At 39.4% G+C, this 20,663-nt stretch overlaps 1 protein-coding gene across 2 annotated transcripts in view; it reads left to right on the top strand.

Annotated features, from left to right (window-relative positions):
* Positions 1 to 20,663, top strand: part of CALN1 (calneuron 1) — a 384,359-nt gene that overhangs the window by 326,539 nt on the left and 37,157 nt on the right. For both annotated transcript variants that reach the window (XM_088445859.1, XM_088445858.1), the window contains exon 5: positions 16,077 to 16,233. In XM_088445859.1, coding sequence (XP_088301985.1) covers positions 16,077 to 16,233 — 157 coding nt within the window. The remainder of the gene's footprint in view (positions 1 to 16,076; positions 16,234 to 20,663) is intronic.

The raw sequence follows: 20,663 nt of genomic DNA, 5'->3' as shown, positions 1-20,663 counted from the left end.
TATCAGTGCAAGGAAGTATTTTTGTGGATACACACTTGCGACAACACGTGACAACTCTTCAGTCCTATGCTCAGGACACATCTGACGTCCTCAGACGGATACATGACATCACATTAGAAGAAAGCCACTTTCTAGCTAGTATTGATGTTGAATCCTTATATACTAGCATTCATCACATACAAGGCATTGAGGCTACACAAATCTTCTTAAACATGGAAGGTACCTCCGATTTCAATGATTTTGTTTTGGAACTCCTGTCGTTTGTTTTGAACAACAACTATTTTGTTTTCAATAACAAATTTTGACTTTAGATTTTGTGCGCTTATGGATACATAACTCTGTGGGAGCACCTTTATCAATATATATTATCATGGGGCTTTCCTCATAATTCTTGTATTTCTTGATATATACATATATACAGTATATATATTTTAATTCCTTACAACTTGAGATCAAATTTATCTTCCCAATCCCCTTTTCCCTTTGTACACTTGCCAAGAGTTCCACCCAGGAACCAGGCATTAATTACCCAGGAACCAGGCATTAATTACCCAGGAACCAGGCATTAATCACCTGTTGCAAGGTACAGCATATTACGTATGGTCTTTGCTATATTTTCGATGTATGATTTACTCCTGTACCAACTAGACTTTGATTCAGCTTTCTTAAATGTTGAGCTACAGTAGCTGAAGAAATGGAACACTACAATGTTAATGCATTTGCAAAGGAAAAAGTCTGTTAAAGAAATTGTATGGGCTAAAGCAGAGGTTCTCAAACTCGGTCCTCAGGACCCTACACAGTTCACGTTTTGCAGATCACCAGGCAGGTGCACAGGTGTATTCACTACTGGCTGACACATTTTAAAAGATCCACAGGTGGAACTAATTATTTCTCTTGCGATTCTGTGAGGAGACATGGAAAACATGCACTGTTTGGGGTCCTGGGGACCGAGTTTGAGAACCTGTGGGCTAAAGCAAAGTGGCCACTTCTGGTACATCAAACTTGACAGTATATTACTAAAAATGTACTTTGTATGTTCCAAAACTGTTCACTGCTTATACTACAAATTAAAGAAAAGGTTTATTCATCATAGTGCACACCAATTGATAAAAGTATAAAAAGCTATGTGTCCAATGTCAGAGCCAGATATGCAGGAAATGAGCAGAATTCCTTATCAAAGTGCTATTGGAACTTTAATGAATGACATTACACATGCAGTCTTGTTAGTCAATTTGCAAACAACCCTGGAAGGGAGCATTGGACTGTTGTGCAATATATACCTGAAAGGTATTAGCGCCTTAAAACTAGTTTTCAAAAGCTACAAGTTTGGAGTTTCGGGCCTTCTGTGATGCCAATCGGGGATCAGGTGAGGATGATTGGCATTCCTACATGGAATCCTTGCTCACACTAGTGGGTACTGCCGTCAACTGGGCTAGCAGAAAACAGCCTACTGTTGCCTTGTCTACCACTGAAGCTCAGTACATTTCACTCACAGTATCAGCCAAAGATGGCTGAAGGAAACTTTGTGTGAACTCAGTCTTCTTACTACAAATTACACCGTCAACATTACATGTGATGATAAAAGTGCAATTGACATGTCTTCAAGCAAGAAATACTATGGTCGGTCTAAGCACATTGCCATAAGACACCTTTTCATAAGTGAGCTGTTAGATAGAGCTTTAGTAAGAGTGAATTATGTGACTAGTGAGTAAAACCTTGCTGATATGTTAACTAAGGGTCTGACATCACAAGTGCGTAATGCCTTACTGCATAAATGTGGACTGGAGTGAATTATGATATGTTGATATGATATGCTATGTTATGTATTCTCCTGTGTTTTTTGTTACAATAATGTTTGGTATTACCATGTAACCAGAGACAGCCTTAGTTGAGAGTTGTTGCGGAGAGTGCTCTGCGCTGTATCCCTATAGCTGATGCATGCCCTGCAGCAACAGGTGTGCTACTGGACATGCGTGAACTCCAACCAAATGCGTCTATTATGCATGCGCAGCATTACTGCCTGTCTTCCACTTTGGCCTCCAGACTGTAAGGACGTGCCTCTGAGTGTCTCCTAAGAGAAATTGCACAATACCGATGTGGTGGTGCCACCATACACTATGGTGCCACCACCGCTAGCCGGTCTGTGTATTGCACTGCCATCACTGCTCCAGATACTGCACACTACCTGCATTAACCTGCTCCTGGCTGGATCTGTTCATGTCCCTGTGTTGTGCTGCATTAACCCTGTGTTGGCGAACATCCTGCTAGTCTACCTGGTTAATAAACCAATCCATGGTTAAGCTATTCATCATGTGGACTAACCTCCATCATACTCCGCTGACACCTATCAACATGTGTTCTGCCCATGAAAACTATCCTTGCAGTATCATGAAATATGCTTTTAAATCAAAGTCGATATCATGTGCTAACAATTTTTCTAATAAAAAAAACATCTGCAAAGAAAATTTTTCTTGCTTCCTATAATGAGCATCACTGAAATATTGTAAGTTTATACCTCGTGATACTATATGTGCCTATTCTCCAGCTGTCCCTGTAATCCGTTATTGGTTTCCAAGAAGCCAGTTGGCTGCAGATTATTGTTTGTACCTCTCTCTTTGTTCTCTGTCCTTACATTACCAAGAAATGATTCTATAATCTGTTTATGAATATGTCATTTTCTGTGACAGATTTCTGAATCATGCTCTTTCCATTCAATGTTCTATACATTTCCATTATACAAAACGTGTTATTTGGTTGACCATTTTTATACTAAAATGACTATCACTTTATTATTCTAATGTTTTAGTGATTTGAAGTACATATCTTAATCTACAATCTAAAACAGCAAATGTATTGAATAACTAATTTCCTTAGGTGGAAAATAGTGCCATTGAATTTTTTTATGCTGCAAAAAATATGTCTATGCAAATTAGATTTGTAACCGGCATATTATAAATTAACACTTTTCCAAATGCTGATGAAAACATTTTGTGAGATGAATCAAAGGTTTTTTCAGATTTAGCTAGACATCATGCAAATAGATGTACGAAGGAGCTGCACTACAATTATCAGGATGTTTTCTGAATTCCAGCAGTGGACAATGGAGTGATGAAATATACAACTACATTCATTTTTCTGTTCTGAAGTAAATATATAAGGAAGGTGGTTGCGTGCATAAAAACAGCTACTCCAGATTACAGGGCTGGCTGGCAAATTTAAGCCCAGGGGGCAAGCACAGAACACAGGCCCATGAGCAGCGGCCCATCCAAAAAGTGGTTTAACATATAGAGCACATGGGATTTCTCCGCCGATAATGACTATTTTTTATTGCCACTTATTGCAGCAATAAAAATCCCTTTCCACCACAATTGATCAATAAAATATTGCTAGGGCAACTAGTAAAAGAATTTGAAGAAAATTAAATCATCAAAAAAACATTTAAAAATTAAACAAAAATGCTTACACTGAACAATAAATGCTTTATTATGTAGTAGTAATTGTGGTAAAGACACATGACAGTTGGGTGGGATTGGAGTAGGGACAAATGATACTGTTAGTGGGTTGGGGTAGCAATAGTACAGTAGGTATACATGTCAGGGGAATGGAGGTAGTAATAGTAGGGACACAGATAAAAGCTGGGTGTTAGAATTAGTAATAGGGACACAGATGATGTTGGGGGTAGTAGTAGCAAGGATCAAGATGACAGCATTAGTGGTGAAAGCAGTAGTAATAGTAGAGAGTGGGTTGGGATAATAGGAACACACATGACAACTGGGGGTGGTAAAAGCAGTAGTAGGGACTGGATGGGGGTAGTAATAGAGACACAAATGACAGTTTAGTAAAAGTAGTAGGAACACAGGGTGAGTGTACTGGGAGCCTTTTGCTATGCGGTAAGCATTGCAGGAGGGTGTCGGGCTGGAGTGGTGCCTTCCCTGCTGTGCCAGACGCCTATTCATTGTTGGTGCTCCTGTCAAACTGAATGACAGGCAAGAGGCAGTGCCGATCTCCCAGGTTCCCCCTCCCCTTATCTGTGCTCCCTGGCCACAACAGCCTCCTTTGCTCTGTCCCAGCTTCCTCTCCTCCTATTACTATTTCAGTGAAGCTATGCCTTCTTATATACCACTTTATATCATACACAGTAGGATTAGGGAGACTATATAATTTTTTAATATATTTTTTCATTTATAATAGTTACTATGTGCTAGTCACCTTTCATTGAATCTTTAAGGTCAAATGTGCAGGCAGTTAGTGCAAACATTGCATCATTTACAATCAGAATGGATTATAGGTAAAATAATTTGCAAATGTTTGAACATCTGCTTACATTCTAGGGCTGTACCTGGTAACTACTATATGTATTGAGAGCTCTACCTGCTAATACATTTAACTTTGCTTTGCAACAAAAAACAGTGAGTGCCGCCTTTTGTTCCATATAGATATCCTATATATATTCTCTATATATCTCTCTCATATATATATATATATATATATATATATATATATAATATGGGCCGTAACTTGGGGTGTGTGAGCAGTACTGTCGCCCATGGTTTTGTGTTGGGTGGACAAGACCATGACAAAATGAGGTGGCTTTCAATATACTTGCACACCATGCTCACAATCCTGAACGTTTACTTTTGCTCTTTCTCGCAATGCTAAAAAAAACAAAAACCTTCATAAGACTACACTGGGGGTATATAGCTAAATTTTTGCAAGGTTTGGTTTTAAAGGTTTCTTACCTTACCTTGTATTCAAATCACTCATCCTGGCTCTTCACCAATGGGTTTCTGTCCTCACCTTTTGCCACAACCAGTGGGAGCAAACAGGGCTGCCCTCTGTCACCACTTGTCTATGCTCTAGCAATGGAGACATTGGTAGAAGCAATACATTCAAATCATTATATCAATGGGCCCGTTATTGGTGACTCACACCATAAAGTATGTTTATTTGCAGATGATGTTATATTACCCATCCCAATACTTTGTTACCTGCTGTTCATACTGTTCTAAATTAATATTCTAAGACGTCATATTATAAACTAAATTCATCTACAGATGTATCCTGATACATCTAGCCTCAATACACCATCTTTTCTGCCAAAAATTCATCTTAGTAGCAATGCACCAGGAGACTGCACTGCTTAATTTGATATGTGACATTTGTATACAGTATCTGTGTGCAACTGAGTCTGCATAAGAAGCACAATGGAGCTTGGGGTGGAAAAGAGCAGCAGCTGCTGCATTGTAGCACTTTGTACATAGATTCAGTGACTCAGTCAAACACAGATATACAAGTGTCATCAAATTAATCAGTGCAGTCTCCTGGTGCATCCTGGTCACATCACACTCCAGTAAGATGCATTTTTGGCAAAAAAGACACCCAGTGCTAGCAGAGTTGCATGGGACTCTCTGCGCTGAGAGGGGTGTTTGATGCGACTGCAGCAATAATGTATAAGGACTCATCTGTACGTCTGACGCCCTGAAAAACTACTTTACATATATTTTAGTCTATTGTATTATTATGTTTATATACTGCAAGTGTAATAATGTCATTGTTTGAGTAGGTATTATTAAAAGGTTTGTAGTATTTAATCTAGCTTTTGTTATGAAATCAAGGCCTGATAACTTTTATATTGTCCTAAATATTCATTATTGAGCTGTACTATGGGCCTGATTCAGCATGGATCGCATTTGCAACAGCATACACAGATCAGCCAATTGTTGCGTACTGTGCATGCACCGCACTGCACGTGCGCGGCGATCGCACTGTGATTACGGACGCACTGTGGAATTCATCGCAGAGTGAATGACAGGCCATGAGCATTTAGGGGTGGTGACAGGGGAGTGGTTACAGAAACTCAGGCGTGCCTGTCCGTTATAACACTGTTGCATGGGTGTGCATAAATTAGCCACTGTGATTGCCTACGCAGCCTGAATACTCACTGCGTGCGACGAGACTTGCAAATTCTGAGATGGCCAATGTTCTCCGATGTTACCAATGTATATGCAGGACGGCGAGGTATTATGGATGTGAGAAGGCAATAGTGGACATCTCTATGCTGACTGAGTGGTGGCAGACATTTGAATACTTTCTCAGATTCATTGCATACGATTACGCATCTGCGATCGCAGTTATGATCCATGGTGAATCAGGCCCTATGTCATCTATTCTCTCCTCACCGCACCTCCATCAAAATGACCTGCATCTTGCCCAGTTAAAAACACAATGATTATGTACAGAATGCAAATATAAAAAATAGATGATAATAATTTCTCCACGTTTCAGGACCATGGTCAGCACCTGCCCATTATCACTGAAAATGTGTGTTGCACAAATGGATTAAATAAATGTAAGATCAACTATATACTACTGTATATATGGTTAAGTAGTAAGGGAGTAAAGTGTTGGTTGCAATCAGAAAGCCTCTGCAGTTGTATTTGTCATGCAAAGCAAATGTGTAAAGCTTCAGGTTATGTGTACAAAGCATAAACCTTTTCTGTATAATAAGAAAGATTTACGGAAATAATTGGATGCACTCTCAGTTTAACATTTTTAAAATGAGTCACCATTTAACTTTGACGCAAGCAGGTTCTTTGTTCCATTCCTGATCCCTTTTTTCTCACAATCAGTTGGCAGCTTTCCATTTATTCAACAATTGATTCCAGGGGAGACCACAAATGACTCAGGAGGCAAGAATAGCACATATCAAGCAACTGTCAGAATTTTCTTAAACTTGATTTGAAAGCCATGATAGTCAAAACATGACTGGGAAGTAGATGCAATTTTAAAGTAAAGGATATACTTAAAAGGGCATGTTGCTTATTCCTGGAGAGCAGCTATAGTAATTGTGCTCATGGTGAGTTTCCAGAAACATGAAGGAAATATTTCCATATTGGGATATACATTTATATACCTGCAGGGTCTCTTCTATACCCTGTCATTCCTGCTCCCTCACCCTGTAATCTCCGCCCTCTCCTGTTATACTTAACCCCTAGTTTTGGGTCTCTTCTGACCTGTCTGTTAGGAGTGATGTGCACGCTCCTCTGCCACAATTAAGTCATCATGCAAATGTGATAACCTAATTTTGATCATGGCCCTGTTTTATAATATTCAATATGTTTTTGTGATGTTATTATAAGAAATGTAGCATTATAAACAAGAATATTAGTATAATTTATGAAAAGCTTCATTATATTTTAAAGGAACATTTAAATATTGGTAAAATATTGATTATTTTGTTATTTATAATAAATCTTTCAGAATATGGATATTTAAAAATCATATAGTATAAATAAAATAAATTCCATGCAATTTATTTTTGCTTTATTTTGTGACACACCATTTTGAAATCTCCATTTCACTAAGGCAATAAGGTACAGTAGAGGGAGATGTCCCTGCATAATATAGACAACATGCAATCTCCTAGTATACCTTGGAACGCTCTAAACCTCTCAATCTACAGCACTATGTGGCTGCTCCAGCTGGTTTCTCAGCAGTAACTATTGGCGCCTAATCAGATAAATAGCTAACCAGGCAGAGAATTAATTGAAAAAATTAGATCTACACAGAGTCTGGCTGGGAGGAAAAACAGAAGCCTACTGATGTCTATATACAACAGGCAAATAGGTGTCAACAACTAAACTTAGCTGTAACAGGGTGTGACACAGTCAGAGACAGAAAGGAATTCCGAGATCACACAATAAGACAGACTAGACTGGACAATATCTGTCTACTTTTTAGACTGCCTAAATGGGTGTGATGGCATGATTTGCATAATTACAAACCTACTTACATCCATTGGGGTCCCTCCCCGCGTTGACACCTGTTGTGGCAAAAAGGGGGCATGGCCTCACTGGCAGGGGCATGGCCTCATGGGCCGTACCCCCGTTTTAGTCACTCTGGGGGTCCCAGAGGTGCAGACTGCCCCCAGGGACCACTCTGTGTGTAGTGCCGGCTCCCTCACTGTGTCAGGAGCCGAGTGCTGCACGTAATGCTACAGTGCAGAACCCAGCTCCTGTCACTGAGGAGGGTGACAACTATGTGTGGCCCGCTCTCCCCTTGTGACTCCACTGCTCACACCATTGCAATTAAGAGATTAGCAATTTATACCATTAGGCCCCAACACCCCAATCTGCAAAGGCAAAGACATGGTATATTGCATCAACAAGGCCCTACTCACTCACAACAAAGAAAAGCAGGATTTAGAAAGGTGATCTGCTCTTCCAGGAGTCCTGGAGGAACCCTAAAAATGTGCAAGTTTACCAGACATTGTGTCATATTTACCACGATCCTCATCTCAAATGCAGATGGGATGTGATAATATCACCCAAACTCGTAATGCAATATTTGAATACGTAGTAAGGATGTATCAAATATTATATGCAGGGACAGAGCTTGTGAGAAAGCACTATCCCTGTGAATCCTCTCCTCGTACTTCTCATGGTATTTTTCACAAAAAGTACCCTGAGAGTGTGACTGCTCATGCGCCACCTGCTACCCCTTATGATTACCCCAGGGGCGTTTCTAGAGAGGAGGGGGCCCGTGTGCAGTCTCCGACATGGGCCCCCTCCTCTCCTTCCGGCGGCTGGCAGTGCACTTAGCTGTGTGCGTGCCCAGTGCCGGAGTTACAGACTCTGGGCACTAGAGTGTGCTCCGAGTCTATAGTGTATGCACAGGCCCCTGGGAAAATGGCCGTGGCGGCCATTTTCCCTGTACTGCGCATGCGCAAATGACCGGAAAATGACCACCGCTGCCAATTTCCAGTCATTTTACAGCACCGACGTGGGACTCCAGAGAGGTAAGTAATATTATGGGTGCAGGGTGTGTGGTGCGGGGCCCCCCTGGATCCAGGGGCCCGTGCTCCCCACACACCCTACACCCATTATAGATATGCCTCTGGATTACCCCCATTTTCTCCTACCCCCATCTGCGATCCCCTTTAGCTAGCACTTACCTGCTTGATCAATGATCTCCTCCATGACTTCGATCAGCAGAACACCAGACTCCTGCTCAATGACCCCAGTCAGCTTCTCTGTGCTGTGAACTGGCATCTCAGTTTTCAGCACAGAGTAGCTAACAGGGGTCATCGATCACCAGCGCCTGGTGAGTTAGTGTTATTGTTTTTAATTTTGTTTTTTATTATAATTTTTTTTCTTTGTAATCAGCCTGTTGTCCTCCAGACACACATTGCTGAAGCCTGCTGAAACAGATCGCATTTCCCATTACAACAATGATTTACTTACTAAAAGAATGTGAATTTAAGGGCTTGGAGTAGTTTTTTGTGAAAGCAGCTCAAAAAGCCCTTCAATACATGTAAGAGATACTAAAATAATGTGAAAAAGGTGTGAAAATACCCATTTTCACATTATTTCAGTAAAAATAATATTGATAAATATGCCCGATTCTGTGAGTTAACTACAATAGAGTTTTTACTCTAGATCTCATTGAAGACAGAAATTTATAGCACTAATAATTCAATTCAAATTGATGTATTCTCAATTAAAACAGCTCAAATATATTTAAAATAAAAACATAATACATAAAATAAAATGGTGGTTAGTGCGATGCTGTCATGAGTAATTTTTGTATTCTTAAATGCAGTTTATCTGTTTATATATGGGCTAAATGTATTTTATGGGGTAGTATACTGTATGTCATGACTTGAATTTAATTTCTTCTCACAAAGTCTTTGTTTCACTGTTACATCCATAAGTTGATTGCACTACAGTATTTAATAAAGTACTATACTTTTATGACCCAACCTACTCCGTCTAATGTACAAATATTTAAACTTAATTTAATGTGTTCTAACAGAATGTGACTGTAATTCAATATAGCTTACTGCATGCAATTTCCCTATGGACAGAGACTTGTCTAGTCTACTTCCCTGGGTAGCTCGCAGCTACTGTATCTATGTCTAATTTCTAAGAGCTGTTAAAAATGTAATTCTGTGTTGTAGCAAAGCTCTTGGATTTTCACTAAGTGATTTTATTAGGGTCCATTAAATGTGATTTTCTCTTTACAAAAATGAAACAATTTTGGCAGTGACATGTTAAAAAACAGATATTGGTGCCTGATTAAGCAGAGGAAGCAGTGTGCAAAATTGTGCAGATTCTCGATGATTGGCAATCTGTGCATGTGCAGGACTCATACCACACGTGTGCAGTACCGGTCTGCGATCCTGCCAGCAGTCCAGCAGCAGACTGTCAGTGATTTATAGTCTGCAGCTGTTTCTGGGCAGGGAGGGAAAGGCTATGGCCTCCAATTCCCAAAACAGAGGCATGTTGCAGCCATTGGGGGTGAGTGAAGAGGCCAGGATCTCCATCAGCTTACAGAGTTTTTCTGGCCTCTTTTGTGCATCTGTGGTGGCCGGCTTGCGTGACCCCATGTGTCCTTGGTGGAACTTAAAATGCATTTTTCTTATTTGTTCAGTAAAACAAACAACATACACACTGTGATTGATCAGATCACACCTCCCTCATTAGAATGAGACAGAGAAACATTCCTTTCAGAACAGTAGTGTCCAAAGCTACTAAACCATGAAGGGAATTTACAACAGATTTTCACAACCCTTAAACCATTGACTACAAATCCTAACCAGATTTATGGCTATTAACCCTTTGTATCCCACTTCTGACACCACTAATTTTCACATTGGAACAAAATAAGACTCTTGGCTACAAAGTCATTAATCAAGCCAAACAAATATCTCAGTTAAAAAGATGTTTATTACAAAGCAAACAAAGCATATTATCAAACATCACTCAACTTGCTTGTTAGCTCCACTGCATTTTCAAACTACACTATTTGTTAAATACTGATAAGAAAGCTTTAACAAACTAATGCATTCGTACAGTATATACCTAAAGACAACGCCTTGAGGATTTATGGTGTGTCTAGTTTTCACATTTCTGTACCATCTAGTGTCTGATACAGCACCTAATGGCTGACACATTCATAAAAGCACTGAACACAACATGGCTTTGAGAAACTATTTTTGCTCTCCCATTACACCATGGGTCACTCAGCCAGCTGATAGTATCGCAGGTAATACAATGCTGCATCCTAGGTTGTTGCTCAGATCAGTAATGCATGCAGGAAACATGACTACTCCTGTTGCATTACCATATTAGTACTATCACAGCTGCTGCCATGATAGCAGCTGTGATAGCAACTCCATTCTCTGCTGAATGTCCCTTGGAATGGATTTTTCCAGAAATACATCAGATCCACAATGTTTACAATAAAATTATTTAATATGTTTCCTAGTAGGCCCAGATTGCATGATCTGATCCCATTTATAGAGAAATGTCCCTCCTTTTGGCTCATCCTGCATGCAATGCTCTCATCACAGGGACAGTTTTGAGATTTGGCAGAGAGATCAAATATTATTGCTTGTCCCTTGAGGGATTAGCTACCTTAATTCCAAATCTATCTTTTGACACTTGGAAGGCCCGAGGAATTTTAACCTTAGATGAAGTAACCACTCCAGATTCTCTGTTATCATATACTCAGCTTCAAACATTATTTTCTCTCCCCTCCAGAGACTTTTTCAAGTACCTACAATTGAGACATTGGCTCAGTAGTGTTACTCCCTCTCCATATATAGTGCACAGACTACCCAGATTTCTTATCGATCGATTGTGTACGATTGGAGGCAGAGGAGACATTACCTGGTGGCATCTATATTCAACTAATCCTCACGAATTTAATAAATTTAAATCCCTATTGAAATGGGAAGTAGATCTCTCATGTATAATATCCAAGGAAGATTGGCATATCATATTTCGAACATGTTTTAATCTCTCTAAGTGTATTACTCACACCGAACAGTTCTATAAATTGCTTCATCGTACATATCTCACCCTGGTGCTAATGCATACCTTTTGGTCCTCACAATCCAACTTTTGTTGGCACGATTGTGGAAATGTGGGCTCTCTGATCCATATATTTTGGTCGTGCCTTCGTATCAAAGTGTTATGGGCATCAGTGTTTGACCTAATCTTTAAAATACTTAATGTCTCTATCCCACCTAATCCATTAACAGCTTTATTCCATCTATATCATGGTTGCTTGACCAACAATGATCACTATATTATGGGTCGTGTCTTCCTGGCCACTAAACTGTTGTTGGCACGACAGTGGCGTACACCTTATACTCCCAGTTTAGATGCTATCGAGAAAGAGGTGCAATCACATTGCGAGTTTGAGACAGCGGGAGTTTGTTACTCCTCCTCTGCCTCCGATCCTCCTATTAGATGGCTTAGATGGTCTGAATATTGGGAATCAAAATTGAGGGTTTAACTATGCCATTCCCTGTAATCTTGTGATACCTCAGTGCAATGTTATGTATATTTAGACACTTTATTGTACAATATGTTGCTATGTGAACATTTTGTAATGATATATTTTATATATGTCCTGATAATGTGTACTTTGTGTTTTTTCCTTTGTATTTTTATTTCTTTTTTCCTTTATATCCCTTCTTTAGTATTTTCTATACTTTATTGTTTTTCAAAGAATTCAATAAAAATTTATTGTTGAAAAAAAAAATATATTATTGCTTGGCGAAAATGTATATTTGATTATTTACACAAATACTCAATCACAGTGATGTGGACACATCACAGGAACCTACAGATGTGTTTACATACATCTTACTTCCTTGCAGCTAAACAACCCTACTAGTCATGCCATGCTGTGGCATGATCCGGTAGCACAGATCGTCTTTTTGTGCAACTTTTTACATTCAAATGTGTCATATTTGCAAAGCAATGCAGATAGAATGCACAAGCAGCTTCTGGTGATTAAAATGATATGCGGCATGCCTATGTTCTGTGTGTGACTATGGATGTATCTGCATGTGAAATGCTGTGTTACAGTGTCACAGCCTCGTACAATGTAACGTAGCATGTCGCACGCAGATACAACTGCAGTCACACACAGAATATAGGCATGCCACATATCATTTTAATCACCAGATGTTGCCTGTGCATCCTATTTACATCGTTTAGCAAATAAGACACATTTGAAGGTAAAAAGTTGAAGAAAAGACGTTCGGTGCTACAGAGTCGCGCGACGCTCATGCGTTATGTTTAACTTCACTTGTACCACACAAAGGTAAGATGTATGTGGACACATCTGTAAATTCTTGTATCTTCTGAACTATTTACTTTAATCCAGAGAGTGGGATAATTGCCCTAAACTATATTTGAACAGTTAAGTAATGTTTATCTATAACCATAGATTTGACATGCATTTTGGGCTCCATCATATGAGCTTGGAGAGTAACGGGGGAGTACATTTAATTGGCTGACTGAATACCATCTGCATAATTTGTAATGAAACTATTGTAAAAGTATAAATATTGAAGCTCCTGGGTGTGCCTCAGATACACTTGTTTTCATAGTTTGTTAATCCATTAATTTGTGGGTTAGCTATGGGTGATGAGTGATCAGATGCATCCAGTATCAATTCATTTATGTTTATTAATGCAAAACACTGTCCTGCTACTTCATCTGGTTTGCTTGTGATTTTGTTATTATTTGTGTATTTTATTAGCTTCAATTTGAATAGTTATTTCCACTCTAAAACCTTTGACCTTGCTCATTCCTGGTGTTGCATATCTCCATTGCATTACCTGTTTGTTCCCTGCCCTACGATCCCTATCTAAGTGTAATATGTCATGTAGTTGCAAACAAATCAAAAACTGAATTTCAGAATCAATGTTTTAGTCTAATATTAGCAAGAATAAGACATACAACCTTGTCCGTTATACAAGCAGTCCTCAGTCTAGCTTGAAAATATTAGCAAAAAAAAATAAGTCATTACAGTGTTAACTATTGTATAACCTTCAAAATATACTGTACAATGACTTGTGCAGTTGAGAACAGGGCTGTTCCGCCTCGTATAAAAAGTACATGTATATCTTAGAATTCATTTCATCCTGAAATATAACTTCTTCTTCTTCAAGGCTAGGAAACTGCTGCTAACTACCCTTCAAGATTTGCAAGTAGCTGAACAAAAACATAGAAGTTTGTATTAAAACAAGATACAAATTTGTCAGTCACACCTAGGCTGGAGCAACATCTGTGACATGAGAAGAGTTCATTTATACAGATCATGGCTGATGCTATTTTTATTTGATCAGCATGAAAAGCTATTAGCCTTAGAAAAGGAGGTCACTAAAACAGATGGATGGACATTCAGTAATTTGATTGTAGCACCAATGAGAGTATATTATATTATGTATCTACACTTACATTATGGTAATTTTTTCCTGTTCAGTGTTTTGGTTGACATCAAGTAGAGTGGGTCAAGAAAGAAATGAAGTGTCCTAATTAATCATTTAAGGGATATTTTGGTAACCAAAAATCATCCATTTGAAAGCTCTGTGGATAATAGTCTTGAAACTGATTCGTCATTGGCTTTATTTGTTTTACAAATTATATTATTTTTGCCAATATTTGTAAATGTCTCATTGTAAGAATCTATGATTCGGAACTCTACTTGTTAAGTGGTAAAATCATTATTTCTGGCGACAACTGGTGTTTTTAGCAGAGATGGGCTTCCTCCTATTTATCAGTCTACTCTTGTGCCATTGCAGGTGGTAACCTCTGCTGGTCAATAGATTGCAGGGCTTCTCTTGTGACATCTTCCTCACTCAAAGTATGAGGAGAGTTTGTTTCATGGAACATCTCCACCACTTAAACTACAAATAGCCTCATTTGCAGCACAAGTCCTGAACATGTTATTAAATAGGGATGCCTCACAAAACCAAGAAAATAAAATCAGGATTCAATCTTTATTTATGGAATTGTTGGTGAAGAAATGGAAATCATTCCCTATACTTCACTGTAGAAACACTAAGTACCCAGAACTACTAGTTTTCATCACACATGCAAACATGTGGAGCTACAGTATATATACAATAGGCAATGTTACTTTATAGCAGATATTTGTAAAGTTCTTCTAAGGGCCCTTACCCACTGGTGTTGGAATTTCACCCACTAGAAAGGAAATGCTAGTTGCATGTGAAAACATATAACCATTATACACTTGCAAGTATTTTCTAAGATGCAAATAACATCTGATTGACATGTTTACATGCATTTGTGAAAACATGTAGAATACAAATAGTATGGTGCTTTCCCAAATCATTACAATAACCCTTTCATTTCAATGGTGTTTTTAGAAGGTGCACTTTATGTTGAAGCACCATGGATTGGGGCATTAGAATGAATTAGAATGCAATGTACAGTAGTAATTAATAAATCAGACAGTGCGCCCACTATCACAAATTTCTCAACTAGACCCAATGCTTACCAGCTTGGGCTGGTTCCACTAAAACAAGAGATATGCATGACCATAAAGGCATGTGGTCCCCATGCTAATGTGAAACTCAGCTCCAGATTAGACCTTTTAGGCTTTTATTCACTAATACATGGACAAAACATGCCAGGGTATCAACCTGTCTGAGTCTAGTCTGGGCTGGTCCCTATTATTGACACCACAACCACACAACCCCTGTTTAAAATAAATGGGCCATTATCTTAAATTTGAGGAAAAGCACCAAGCTGGTGGAACTGCTGTTGTAAACCACCAGTTGATAGTTACATACCACACTACCATATAGACAAATGCATTTTCTCCTGTTTGGTAACATGGTTTTTACTGAAATAAATCAAGCAATACACAAAAAGGTACACTGCAATGCAAATTCAAACAAACGTAAGTATGAATACTACAGCGTATTGATACATAGAAAAGATTTTCTCTCTATTTCTGTTTGTGGTATCGTGTCTTGCACTTAAGCTTAAATATGCAAGTCAGGTGCAGCATTTAAATACCAGTGGGTAAATATGCTAAAGAAACCCATTGCTGTAATTTAATTACAATGACTGGCTTTTCAGTTCAGTTAAGCTTATATAACCCTAACATTAGTGTTGCTTCTTTAAGGCTGCACCTGCAAATAACTGTAAATATGCAAACCATTATATGTACCTACTGTACTATACTACAATACAGGGTATAGTACTGGCAATGTGTAATGTTCTTGTTTACCTTTCCCTCTGCAGTTTGACATGCAAAGGATAACACTGGAAGAACTAAAGCACATTCTATATCATGCATTCCGGGATCATTTAACAATGAAGGACATTGAAAACATAATCATTACTGAAGAAGAAAGTTTAAATGAAAATTCTGGAAACTGCCAAACAGAGTTTGAAGGAGGTAGGATTTTTTTCTTTAGGTTTTTGAATTCTGTAATTAATGAAACAAAAGGGACACTTTGTGACAATTAAGGAATTTAATGTTATAATCATATCACCACTAGGTATATTAATTATAAGGCCTAGACCAGAGTTTCCAAAGCTCATCCATTACAGCCCAGGTTTTAAGGCTATCCATGCCTGAATCCATATGGTTAAATCAAATTAACTGAGGTACTAATGAAGTCACATGTGCTCAAGCATGGATATCATATCTGGACTGTAATGGCGGAATTTGGGAACCTCTGGCCTAAACATCTATAATCTTCTATTTAAATAAAATTAGTATGATTATTATATGTTTTTTTTATCAATAAAGTGAACATAATTGGAAGCCCCAAATAAAACTCATATTAATTAAAGACATACAGATCTGTCCTCATACATCTTTGCGTGTTGAAAAACTCTTCTAGTAGCGCCATGCTGTGGTGTGACTCAGTAGCTCAGAGTGTCTTTTCAAGCGACTTTTTACCTTTAAAATGATATGTGGCATGCCTATGTTCTCTGAGCAAGTGCGGGTCTATCTGCATGCAAAATAGTATGTTACAGTGTCTGCGGCTGTAATACTGTAACGCAGTGTTTAGCATGCAAATACTGTACACCCGCAGTCACACACGGAATAGAGGCATGCTGCATATCATTTTAATCAGCAGAAGCTGCTTGTGCATCCTATTCACTATGCGAATAAGAGGCATTTGAGGGTAAAAAGCCTCATGAAAAGACACTCGGCGCTACCGAGTCATTTACTAGTTGCACATGATAATGGTGCTCCAGCCAATCTGCTCCTAACTGTCATCTGTGTAAAAATGTTAGCTGGGAGCTGTTTAGTTGGAGCATCATTTATCATAGGCAATGAGTTGTATCACTCGATGCATATGATAAAACACATTGATAAATGAGCCTTATGTGTGAGCACTTTGAGGGCGCTGTGGTGTGCAGCTCATACAGAGGGCCTCTATATTTACAGGCCCCACACACTTGCCCATGACCCCCAAGTACAAGAGACTAGGTAGATCTCTTGGTGGATTATTATTACAAATGTGGGTCCTCATCTGTGTGATATTGATTAATTCATCAATTGGTAATAATTAGGACTATGCAAAATAAAATGTCCCAGAGTAAGTTTTCCATATACTGTGTGTGTATATATATATATATATATATATATATATATATATATATATATATATGTGTTTGTTATATGAACAGACACAACGTTTTAATCAACCAATAAAAAAAAGTTTCCAATTTATGTCAGTTTTATTCACTATCATGCACACAAACAAGATAATACAATTACATGGCTATCAATACAACACATTCCACAGATAACTATCTAGATTTATTGGATGTCCTGGATTTGCAACATTGAAACTGTCATCGTCTCACAGCCTGTCAAAATCTCTTTAGCATGATATTCCTTGTGGCTCAGAATTTTTTTTTAGCAATCAGGCAGTAGTATAATTGGCAAAGGGCAAGGCTTGTCGATTTAGAATGTGTTTCAGAGCGTAGGGCAAAGATAACGAGTACTCACCACAGCAATGCAATTACTGTATAACTCTACTATTACATAGACATGCTATTGGGTCTTCTAAACAACGATGACAATATTTTAATCCCTACAGAAACTTAACAATTGCATGAAACTAAAAGAAGCAGTGGCAAATGCAGGATTTCTAGAGGGGAGTTTCCAAATGCCTGATTTTAGAGTGAGTGTCGCCAGTCCATGAAGAGGGTAGAATTAGCACTTAACCAGCTTTAATATGCGTCATACAAAGTATATTGTGTGTCATAATTCCAGCATATAGAGGACCAGCAATCACAGTAATCCATTAAATGCGGCAGTAGGGCCATCCTGCCTGAGCTGAATGGTTTTATTTTAGATGTAAGCATCATGCATTAGAGCAAGTCCGGGAGCCTGGGGGAGCAGCAGAATAACCTAGCACTGCCCTGGACATATATGTACATATTGGGCTCTATAGCAGCACGTCCCTAACAGTGAATGTTTTCCAGATCTTCTAGTTGTTGCACAGGTTATTTATTACTGGCTGATACATGTGAAAAGATCCACAGGTGGTGCTAATTATTTAATTTGTGATACTAAAAAGAACATACTGCACTAGTAAAATTCTATTTTATTACTATTTCTATTGTGGTAATGGTGTGGGATGGGGAGGGGGGTTTCCAGGAAGACGGAAACCCCCCCTGCGTTTGCCTATGAGAAGTACTGTAATATTTGCATGAATGTGGTTGTACTTATCTGTTTATTAAAAAAGCATTCCCCAAATACAACTATTATAGGCTTGTCCAAAAGATATTCCTTTTTTTCACATCTCCAAACCAAGATATAGGAGGGTGATATATCAGCACTTAGAGAAACAGTAGTTAAAATGGAGTAATTTCCAAAAGCAACCAATCGGCTTTTAAAGTCGGGTACACACTTTGATGACGGATCGGTCAGCAGACCGATCTGCCACCAGAGCGGCCAATTGGTAAGCTATACACACTTACCAACCAACCGCTTGATGGGCTGACATCACAACTGGGTGAGCATTTAAATTTGCCTACCCAGTTGAGATATCAGTGTTGGCGGTTGGTCCCTGCAGCAATGCACACACCTGCAGATGCACCAATGTATCTTTCAGATATACCACATTGGCTGTGCTGCAGGTTTGACCTGATATGTCTGTGAATAATGTTGTTCACTTTTCTCTCGGTTGTACAAACCCACCGATGCACTCGTGATAAATCATGCAGCAATAAAATCAAATATATATCGGAAAGTGTGTACCCACCATACAGAATGTGTCCTTGCTCGTCTTTGCTCTGATCGCATCATAAGAGGTTAAAGTGGGCCGGAATGGGGCAGAACTGCGTTCCGTCATTTCTTTTTTTCTCAGACGGAACCAGTTCCATCTCCTCCGGCCCACCTCAGCCCGACGCCATAGGGAGGCTCCATTTGCCGGGCGCCCTATAAGGATTTGTTACTAACGGGCGCCCGGCTCTTTCGTCACAGCATCAGTGGCAGCCGTAGGCTGGAGCTCACTTCTGAGCTTCGGATTATGGCTCCCCCCACCGCCACTATGGTAGAGACGTCATGACATCTCTCCCATAGTTCTGAAGAGCAGCCAGGCAGACCGGATGGCAGCGGATGCAGGAGCGGGGCTAAAGGTGAGAATCGTGTTTTTTTTTTTTTTGTGTGTGTGCATGGCACTATTACAGGGGGCATTACTGCAGGAGGCATTACTATTGGGGGCACTATTACAGGGGGAATTACTGCAGGGGGCATTACTATTGGGGGAACTATTACAGGGGGCATTACTGCATGGGGCATTACTATAGGGGACATTACTGTTGGGGGATTTCTACAGGGGGGCATTACTTCTACAGGGGGCATTACTATTGGGGGCATTACTGCAGGGGACATTACCATTGGGGACACTACTGCAGGGGATATTTCTATTAGGGGCATTAATACACGGACATTACTTCTACTATGGGAATTACTGCAGGCGGCATTACTATTGAGGGCCTTACTACTACAGGGGGCATTACTACTACAAGGGGCAATACTACTGGGGGCATTACTACTGGGGGCAATACTACAGGGCCACTACTACAGGGGGCATTACTACAGGGGGCACTACTACATGGGGCACTGCTACAGGCAATGCCCATTTTTCAGCACACGCAGTGTCCCTTTTTTGAGAAAGCACTACATCTCTAGGACCACTTTAAGCACTTAGTCGAGGCATGTAATACACAGCTTAACTGCTGAGTGGCCAGTGCTCCACTGATAAAACGACAGAACTGAATACAATAGCAGTGGATGGAGGTGGCACTATAGTTTAGCAAGCCCTGACAGATGGGCCAGTCACGTACAGTGTAAAAAAATACATTAAGCAAATGTCGCAGCCACAGGTATATGTATTAAAGCATCTCAGATACCCTGCTTGTGTAAGAAATCGCTATAAAGTCGCTCATGCAGATGTAAACCACCAGACAGCAGTGAACTGTTCCTGAGGCAAAGTCGCACAACCGACTGCTAATAATCCGCAAACAAAGAGATTGAATAAAGTTGTACATGCAGTGTTTAATGAGATGTTTTTATGTTGAGACTTGTACTCTAATTGACTGCTTACTTTGCCACTAGCAGCTTACAGTACACTATCTAGTTGCTTGCAATAATGGTGCAGAGACAGAAGCTTTATTCAAAGCGCAAGCTTTTCACACAAGTGAAGTATAGGTATAGACCCCTATGCAATAACATTGAGAATAATCAATGCACAGGGGTGGGAGAGGACAAATATTTTATTATAGAAAATGGCATCAGAAGGGGGGTATCCAGCACCTGAATATAGTAGGTGGCTGCACTGGGTTAGTGATGTGGTC

Source organism: Taudactylus pleione, unplaced genomic scaffold (assembly GCF_031769625.1).
Source record: "Taudactylus pleione unplaced genomic scaffold, aTauple2 ptg000391l, whole genome shotgun sequence".
In the NCBI taxonomy this organism is placed as follows: Eukaryota; Metazoa; Chordata; class Amphibia; order Anura; family Myobatrachidae; genus Taudactylus; species Taudactylus pleione.
This window is presented reverse-complemented; position numbering and strand designations above follow the sequence as displayed.